The 9,994-nt window shown below is 38.8% G+C and overlaps 3 protein-coding genes across 6 annotated transcripts in view; all 3 read right to left on the bottom strand.

Moving 5' to 3' along the window:
- Positions 1-9,994, bottom strand: part of LOC135707248 (non-lysosomal glucosylceramidase) — a 352,494-nt gene that overhangs the window by 84,601 nt on the left and 257,899 nt on the right. The window lies entirely within an intron of this gene.
- Mtpalpha (monolysocardiolipin acyltransferase Mtpalpha) overlaps positions 1-9,994 on the bottom strand; it is a 221,644-nt gene that overhangs the window by 76,735 nt on the left and 134,915 nt on the right. The gene's annotated exons all lie outside the window — the stretch shown is intronic.
- Positions 7,977-9,994, bottom strand: part of LOC135707252 (uncharacterized protein KIAA0513) — a 40,552-nt gene continuing 38,534 nt past the window's right edge. For all 4 annotated transcript variants that reach the window (XM_065229043.1, XM_065229044.1, XM_065229045.1 and 1 more), the window contains exons 6-9: positions 8,756-8,945; positions 8,361-8,688; positions 8,210-8,304; positions 7,977-8,146 (exon numbers count right to left, since the gene is read on the bottom strand). In XM_065229043.1, the coding sequence (XP_065085115.1) occupies positions 8,076-8,146; positions 8,210-8,304; positions 8,361-8,688; positions 8,756-8,945 (684 nt within the window). In that variant the 3' untranslated portion in view covers positions 7,977-8,075. The remainder of the gene's footprint in view (positions 8,147-8,209; positions 8,305-8,360; positions 8,689-8,755; positions 8,946-9,994) is intronic.

The raw sequence follows: 9,994 nt of genomic DNA, 5'->3' as shown, positions 1-9,994 counted from the left end.
AACTGCTCATTTGCTAATAGCTTTGCACAGAGTTGACAACACATAGTTCTGTTTGAAGCAGTCGATAGAATAGAGTTTAAGCTTTTTATAGGTATGTAAGAAAAAAGAGATTTTAATTATAGTAATAAATATAATATAGATAAAATATATTTGATTTTGGGTTGCAAAAATTAAGTGAGAAATGCTCGCTGCACATCTCAGACATTAAGTGTAAAAATTCATATGTGTTGATTCAAATGATAAGATTTACCTATTCTTTGCATGTTTACAGTAAACTATGATCCTAATCTATCAATTACTTTAAAGAAAACTAAATTTCAACAACTGAGTGAAAAGTTATTAACAAATGAGCAGTTGGTGTGTACAACTGTGTATGTCAAGCATGGACTCGATTGCCAAAGGATTCGATTATCCGTAATTTTAGACAGTTTGACAGCTTGACAGTTTTTTTTTATTAATTAATTTGAAAAGGCTCAAACGAATTAACTTTACAGAGTTCGCTATACAAAACATCGTGAAACTATGGTCAAAAGGTACAACACTAAAGGGTGATACGGTCAAAATTTGGTCAAGGGAAAACGCGTGTAAATCGGTGAAATCGTTTATTTAAAAAATCAAATTAAATTTCTTTTTCAAGTTGAATTAGTATAAAATTCAGGAAAAATATTCAGTTAGGCTTCCGCTTTTCCAAATCCGAATTGCCGGGCCTTACGCTTGACCCCTGCCATCAGATTTTGTACAGCCACCTTGTCCACCTTCTTCGCCGCAGAAAGCCAGTTTGCCTTGAACTGCTGCTCGCCCTTAGCAGTTTTTTTGGTCTTCTTTAGGTTCCGCTTGACAATAGCCCAGTATTTCTTAATTGGGCGGAGCTCTGGCGTGTTGGGAGGGTTCTTGTCCTTGGGAACCACCTGCACGTTGTTGGCGGCGTACCACTCCATGGCCTTTTTACCGTAATGGCAAGATGCCAAATCCGGCCAAAACAGTACGGAACAACCGTGTTTCTTCAGGAAAGGCAGCAGACGTTTATTCAAACACTCTTTCACGTAAATTTCTTGGTTGACAGTCCCGGAAGCTAGGAAATGCTGCTTTTCAAGCCACAGATACAGATGGCTTGCCAAACCAGATATTTCTTTGCGAAATTTGACAGTTTCATGTGCTTGAAAACATCTGCTACCTTTCCCCTTCCTTTTGCCGTATAAAACTCCTGTCCCGGAAGCTGCTTGTAGTCGGCTTTGACGTAGGTTTCGTCGTCCATTACCACGCAGTCAAACTTCGTCAGCATCGTCGTGTACAGCCTCCGGGATCGCGCTTTGGCCGTCGTATTTTGTTTATCATCGCGATTTTGAGTCACTACCTTCTTGTAAGTCGATAGTCCGGCTCGTTTTTTGGCTCGATGCACGGTTGTAGACGATACACCCAGCTTATTTGCGGCATCTCGGAGAGAGAGGTTAGGGTTTCGCTTGAAACTACCGGCAACTCTCTTTGTCGTCTCAGCGGCTTCCGGTTTTCGATTTCCCCCCGATCCAGACTTCCTGGCTGTCGACAAACGTTCCCCAAACACTTTAATTACATTTGTAACGGTTGATTTGGCAACTTTTAGCGATTTTGCCAACTTTGCGTGCGAGTAGCTCGGATTTTCGCGATGCGCGAGCAAAATTTTGATACGCTGCTCTTCTTGCTTGGACGGCATTTTGACAACTGAAGAGTGAATTCCAAAATCAAAATAGGAGCAACATTCTACACACACACACCTTCAAAATGAGGGGTGTTCAGGTTTTTTAAATGCAAAATTGAAAGAAATACGTCAAGTTGATATTGACCAAATTTTGACCGTATCACCCTTTATGAACACTTTATCTTCCGCTATATAATAAGCCTTCTCCGTCAAAACAGGATCCACTTTCAGTGATTTCATTGTATGGCAGTATCGCTAACGGGGGGCAAAGCGCTCTCATTGCAGCAATAATGGACGCAAAACGCGCAAAAAGCTTGAGTTTATTAAACTATCCAAAAATCACCGATGAGTTATCAGGTTAAAAAATTCATTGCTCGGTGCTTTTGCATTATGCTGTTCCCCTTTATTTGGCTGCCAAATTCAATTTCCACTCGAAATCCTGCAGGTAAATTGCAGTTCCACCCTTTTTCTTCAGTATGTGCTTGACAATTGACCAGTGTTCCTCAATTGACCTTAGTTCCGGAGTATTGGCCGGATTCATTTCCTTGAGAACCATTGTGACGCCATTTTTGATGCACCACTATTTGGTGAAATTTGAGTAGTGGCAGCTTGCCAAGTCCGGCCACCTCAATGCTGCTCCAGAAAAGACAGTAGCCTCTTCCGTAGGCACTCCTCCAAGTAAATTTGCTGGTTTATGGTCCCAGAAGTAACGAAAGTTTCGATTTTCAGCCCACAACTGCAAATTGCTTGCCAGACAAGGAACTTTTTGGGGAATTTCGATTTCTTTTTGATTTTACATTCTTCCGGGCACTCTTCCGGTCAACCGATGTATAAAATTCCTGCCCAGGAATTTGTTGGAAAACTGCCAGGACTGGATGGTTCAGGATTTTCGTTTCGAGTCTGCAGGATCGAATGGCGACGTGCTTGCTTCGGTGAAGCCATGATGTAAACAAATGAATTTATCCTGACAACCAATGCCTACTGTGATTCTATGCACTCTTAGCTCTTCAGTGAAATTTTGAAAACAAATACTCAAAAAATGCCGTAATGACAGTGTTTTTAATGTGTCCGATTTGTTTCTTGTTCTACCTTTAGATCTCTAGTTATGAAAATACGTCGTTGACGCCACCTCTAATTATGTTGGATCATCGTTTTGATACCGATTGACGTCAACTAAAAAAAAAAATCGGTCATATTGGCGTTAACGGGAATAATTTTAGAGCTTCGGAATCATTAAAAGTGAACAATGTTTTCTGAAAATCAGTAACAATGTGTGTTTCCACCCGATTGAATTATTTAAGATCAGTAGCTCTCAAACTTTTTTCTTTTGCTACCCACTTTTTAGGAATTGTATAAGCGGCCCTCCAATATTAATTACTTAAAAACTCCAAAACGACTTTAAAACGCCAAAAAAAGCTATGGATCTGCATAATTTCTTGTAACCCAGGCCCGCCCCCTAGGATTAATGTAGCCTCCTCTAGAATTGATACTACATTCACTTATTTTCCATACACATCAAAATTGTTCGCAAGTTGAGATCGGAGTAGCAAGAAAGCTGACGTGTTTTTCTTTTGCTACGTATTTTTCGTCAGCGAATTAAACATTTTTTGCATTAAATTTGTTAATTTTTGTGCTGAAATTTCGTTTCAAGTGTCCTTAAAGTTATCATTTAGTGATAATAATGTATCGTGTTTTGCCTGTTAACCTTGAATCTAACCTCCAAAATACATGACGCAGATTCAGTTTCATTGTTCGGTGTCGGTTTTCATTGCCTCCCGGGAGCCCGGTTCTCCGAGTTTGGATGCCACACTTTCGGCGTGTAGTTCTATTGAGGGATTCGTCACCGTGGGTGAGTTCAAACCCGGTCCGGTTGGTAAATTAGCCCGGGAACGTGCTATCCGTCGTGAGTTTTGGCAGTGATTAGGTGGCCGACGTTGCCGTGAATCAACAAGTTTTACGCTTGCAAAAGCGCTCGACTGCTGGTCTCTCGCCGGTGTTGGAGATTGTGAGCAATCTGAATGATGCTTCGCCGGATACCGGAAATGAGATGGAAAGCGTAGAGAAAAACAAATCTACGGAACCCATGGATTGGCGGATCAAATTAACATGGTGACAATTAACAATTTAAAAAAATAAACGAACTAAATACGTGCCAGGATTCAAAAGAACATTTTGAAACTGGAAGTGTGTGTGCAATGCGGGGCTTATTGTAAGTGACAGTAACCTCAGAATGGTCGTGACTCTCCAGACATTCTGAAATGGGTTGCTGGATCTGTAATAGAGCTATCACTTTCTAACTCCCGGACTAAAGCTGTCTACAATGACCATAAATGCGGCATTGTAGAGAGAGTTCTTTCGTAATAACTTTCATAATAGCCAGTGGGGGTTAGAGGGACTACCCGAGCAAAGTCGGTTAACAAAATGAAAGCAAATCGATAATAAAGTTTGCAGTTTCTATCATAATGAAAACTTATTTTGATTTCAATTGTCAAGACATAAGTCTGATATCATATTGTGCTTTCATTATGCAGTCAAGCCTTTTAAAACTGTCGTTGAACTAACGATTATTGTTTATTTGTTTTGTTTAACACATTTTAGGTCATTTGAAACTTGCCCGGGGTGAGATTTAAGCTCAAGTCTTTCAGCATGAGAAGCATGGATGCTAACCATTTACACCAGGCCCGTATTCAGTTAAACATTATGAATGCAAAATCAGAAATCAAATTGATTTTATTGAAAGCAGGATTAGTTTTCCGTTTGATTCAACAGTGTAAAATTCTGCTCTCATTTTTGCTGTGTTAACCGTTAAGTCAACCAAAATGAGATCAACTGGAGTATTCAAAATAAGTTACATCATAACAGCAAAATTTGATTTCAATTTGATCTCAAGCTTTGCTCGGGTACACACACACATCAAAAATGTTCGCAATTTGCCTAATTATGAAGTTCAAAATAAATTTAGTACCACTAGGATTTTTCCTCAGTTACGTCAATGAATAAATATAGACACTCATGTAAAATATGTTGCGATGACTGCATGGTATACAATAGTGTGTTGCTTTGATGCTTTAACTAATGCAGTGTCTTTTTAACTTCAATGAGTAATCACCTTTAAATTCTTGGAAAGAAGCGGCTTTGGGTGCATTGGCATGGGCATTGGAATTAACATTGAAATGGGAATTGGCATGGGAATTGGCATGGGAATTGGCATGGGAATTGGCATGGGCATTGGCATGGGCATTGGTATGGGCATTGGCATGGGCATTGGCATGGGCATTGGCATAGGCATTGGCATGGGCATTGGCATGGGCATTAGCATTGGCATTGGCATGGGCATTGGCATGGGCATTGGCATGGGCATTGGCATGGGCATTGGCATGGGCATTGGCATGGGCATTGGCATGGGCATTGGCATGGGCATTGGCATGGGCATTGGCATGGGCGTTGGCATGGGCATGGGCATGGGCATGGGCATGGGCATTGGCATGGGCATTGGCATCGGCGTTGGCATGGGCATTGGCATGGGTATTGGCATTAACGTTGAAATGGGAATTGGCATGGACATTGGTATGGACATTGGCAATTGGCATGGGTATTTGCAAGGATATTGGCATGGACGACATGGATATTGGTGTGAATATTGGAATATACAGTGGCATGGACATGGGAATTGGAATGGATGTTGACATAGAAAATGGCACGGATATTGGCATGAGCAATGGGTGACAGCAAGGTTGCAAAGACTCATTTCAGCTAAAACAATGTTTTTCTAAATTATGAAATAATTAGATGCCATGATCAAATTTTGAATTGGTAGGATACAAGAAGAGGTTGCAAAGAATGTGTTTGACATATTAAACCTGTTTATTTCACTTCATGAGAGTCACAATCAGCGATTTTTCACAAACTCACTCACTCACTCACTCACTCAGCGATCAGCAAATCGCTGATTGTGACTCATAGAAAGCAAAATTTACAGGTTTTATGTTTCCAACGCATACTTTGTAACCTCTTCTTGTAAGTTACAAGTAAAACATGCCATCATACCATCTTTTGGTTTTATTATTCCGAAAAACATTATTTTAGCTGAAATGAGTCTTTGCAACCTTGGGTGACAGATGAATTGCCTGAAAAATTACCTTTGATGTTTTCTGTTCGATATTATGGAAATGTGCGATTACAATAAAGTACCCGAGCAAAATCGGTTAACAAAATAAAAGCAAATCGATATTAAAGTTTGCAGTTCCTATCATAATGAAAACTCATTTTGATTTCAGTTGTCGCGACATAAGTCTGATATCATATTGTGCTTTCATTATGCAATCAAAACTTTTTAAATGAAAGCAACTTAATTTGGAGTTTTTCTGTTACCGTCTTGTTTAAAATTTAATTTAAGTTAATCTGTCGTTGAACTAATGATTATTGTTTATTTGTTTTGTTTAACACATTTTATGTCATTCATGACTTGCCCGGGGTGAAATTTGAGCTCAACTCTTTCAGCGTGAGAAGCATGGATACTAACCATTTACGCCAGGCGCGTATTCAGTTCAAAATTATGAATGCAAATTCAGTAATCTAATTGATTTCATTGAAAGCAGGATTAGTATTCCGTTTGATTCAAAAGTGTAAAATTTTTGCTGTGTTAACCGTTAAGTCAGCTGTGCCAGTGGTGTAGTGGTAAGAGTGATTGCCTCTCACCCCAAAAGGCCTGGCCTCAATCCCAGTCGGCGCCGCCGGGATTTTCTGAGGCATCTCTGATCATGTCTTCCTTCATAAGGAAAGTAAAACCATTGGTCCCTGGTCTATTAGTTGATGGGTCGATAGGTAGGGTCCAGGTGTGGGAGCTGCCGCCCTGGCGTCGGTAGTAAAAAAACTTTAAGTCAACCAAAATAAGCTCAACTGGAGTATTCAAAATAAATTAAATCATAACAGCAAATTTTGATATCAATTTGATCTCAGGGTAGCTCGGGTAGCGCCCTACCCTATTATTGTTATTGTGTACATGTAAATGTCAAAAGTTTTCAAATCCGTTCACTAGAATCGGTGTAATAGTCGAACATGTCTAATTCATTTCTAAACGGCCCAAGTAACAATTTTGATTTTATGAGGGTTCTGTAGACCATGATTTAGACTTGTAGATTGCTTTAAAACTTCGATAAAACTTGCAATGTTACTTGGAGGGGCATGTTCACAGACAAGCATGGCTTCATATCAAGACGATTCACCAAAATCGCTCCAAAAAAATTAATTATTCTTCCGAACAAGCGATTTCTTTTATTTCTTTCATTGCAAAACAAACTCGGTGTTTTAAGATTATTGGTCAAATAGAAATTTGTATTCTCTCTTATTTCTTCCACCAAGTCACTCTGCGTTGGAAACACAATATGTAAAATTCAACAATTTCAATCTTTTATAGTTCAATGAAGTCCCGTATCATATCAACCAATCATCTTGTATCACCTGGCCTGTCCCAGACATGTCAGCCCAATGAGCTGGATTACCGAGGTGAAGCAATCGGTTTAGTTGTGTGGGTGAAACCCCTGTACGATACAAGTAATTAGTGACGTCACTACTTGCGTTTACGTTGATTTTTTGGTTTACTAATACAACAATATTTCACGATCTGCTTCACCTCTCTCTGTACCTCATTGATTTCAGCCTACATACTATCAACTCGCCCTATATTGCTCTGCGTCATTGCAAGTTATCTTATCTCTTACTTGTGTTAAATAAAATCTTTTTAAATAAAAACACTCCGTGTCTCACTGCAAGTTCGATCTCACCGTACTTCTGACTATTGCTATACTTCACCATCTTCACTGCTATCTTTATTGTCGCAACATGTTAAACATACCTTTCCATTCTCTTACATTATAGTTTCTTCGCCTTGAGGATAGTATTTCTCTTGAATCTTGCTTAACTTCATCATTGGAATTTATTGGAATGTGTAGAAAATACTTATCGTTCTAAATCTTCATTTTTTAACACTTTTACTCTCGAATGAATGTTATGACCGAAACATTTGTTATAGAAAATCAACTATGATTTTATTTTTCGTTTCAAAGTCATCTTCCGACCTATAAAAAATACAAACAACTTAACGATATCAACAGGCGCTTCTCAGCTAAAAATCACAAATATATCACAAACACTTTATCCCCTACCTGTCTAACAATTAATAAAGCTTCATTACGGCACACCCTTACTGATTGAGATTCGGTAACCACTGGTAGTACGGCTTTGTTTGTTGCCTTTTTTTTCTATATAAGTTTGAAGAATTCGTTTGTTTAAGATTAGGAGAAAAATCATTTTACCATTTTATCTTGAATTAAAGCCGAAGAAGAATTATTCTGAAACACTTGGTAACAGCCACATGTTGCTTGAAGTTGTCAAGTTTGCTCTAGTTTTCACGCCAGGGGTCAGTTTCACGGTACATCCGATCAACGTTGTCCTTGAGTAGATGTTGTTGCTCTGCAAATAGGATACATGTAATTATTTCCCTATGATACCTATCAATCCTCAGGAATGTCCTACCAGCATTCAAGTTTGCTATGACACACTGCTTCATAAGAAATTCGTAACAAAGCTCACGGCCTAATCCAAATGCATGCATGTTGCAGGTGAAACTCCTGGAAAAACGTCAATATATCAATCGACCCGAGACAAAAATCCGTCTTCAATTTACCCCAATTGTCCGAAGCTCAGATTCTGATGATACTTTTTATCCTCCTGCAGTTCGAACGGATCCGTCCGATCACAGGCACTTGTCGAAGAAGATCGATCATTTTCAGGCACCACGAGTGTATTGCTACTGTTCGCTTCGTCATCCTTGTTATGCTGCTGCTGAGAAGCCGAACTAACCACTTTCGTAGGCGGTACTGGGTGATGTTGTCGTTCCGTTTGAAGAGCATCAAAAAAGGCTGCATTCCAGAAGCGAAGGGAATGCCAAATAGGTTGATCCCGAAGGTACGTGTACAAGTACTCACGGTAAGGTTCACAACCAGGAACGTCAACTAGGGACAAAATCCAGTTAGTATTGTTTTTTTTTAATTCGTAGCATAGAAGTAAAATTCGGCTTACTGTCATGGTAAAATGTAAAGCACATGTTCATTAGGGTTTTGGCCGGTGAGAAGTCTTCGCTTTCGGCACACTCAAACAGGACGATTGCAAAGTACTGAACCAAGGAGTAGAACGTCGACTCATCCACTCGCTTCGATTTTGCCCTTTGTGCATTAACTAAACGAGAAAACCACAAGCGTCCAGTTTCGGTCTGCAATGAAGAAACAGGGAAATAAAGGGCTGCCCATAAACTTCGTAGACAGTTTTCTATTTCGCTTTTTAAACCACCCCTCCGTAGACAATCTGTAGACAATAGAAATTTTCTAAATTATTTTTCATCTATTATTTTGGAGTTCTGATCATCATATTTACAGGTTCAACAGGTCTGTGGAGTTGGGTCTAAATCGACCAACCCCGACTCCTCAAATTTGAAAATAACCGACTCCAATTCGAACAAACTACATACAATGGAAATGTACTTCAACGAATTGCGGTTGAGTAAGTATGTAATAAAAGATTTAAAATTTAAGCAAAAATATTCCATTGGAGATGACTTGGATATTTATTGATTTATTTTTTAAAGATAACCCAAGTTCTACAAATCTCAATCATGGTCTACAGAACCCTCATAAAAGCCAAATTGTTGCCAAATTTGGATATTTTGCAAAGATATCTATGTTCACTGATTCAAATACTTGCTGTTTGGAATTATATCAAATAAACCAATTGAATCACAATACAGTGAATCATGCTAAGTATTCTAGATAATCATGAGAATACATTTGAGTAAACATATAAATGCTTTGAAAATAAATTGTCTATTTTTTAAAATATTAACAAATTCGAAGAGATTGATGCTAGCTGATGATACAAATATTTGTCAGGCGAAAATTCAAAGCTTAAACATTCTAGTTATTATATTTAGCGCATTTTGAAATGCCATGCGACAATTGAACAATTAAAATTGCTTTTAAAATCAGTTTATTGATTGATAATAAACTAGCACCACTAAAACAAACAGTCGCATTTGCTCCCAATGGATAGAACTTGTCACAACCAAAACGATAATAGTCATCATGTATAATAACATTGGTAATTTGAAAAGAAGTTGTACAAAACTTCAAACAAAACTGTCACAACTTCAAACAACCTCGGACCCCCGTTAATCTGAACGACACTGCGAGTATATTAACGGGTCCATTGTCAATTTGAACTTCTAGTAAGCCTACGACCATCAGAAAAGCGCGTAAACAGTAACCT

Source organism: Ochlerotatus camptorhynchus, unplaced genomic scaffold, assembly GCF_037179485.1.
Source record: "Ochlerotatus camptorhynchus isolate MF236.1 unplaced genomic scaffold, CSIRO-AGI_Acam_v1.1 ptg000306l, whole genome shotgun sequence".
Lineage (NCBI taxonomy): Eukaryota > Metazoa > Arthropoda > Insecta > Diptera > Culicidae > Ochlerotatus > Ochlerotatus camptorhynchus.
The sequence above is the reverse complement of the archived record's forward strand: the minus strand, read 5'-3'. Positions and strand labels throughout refer to the sequence as shown.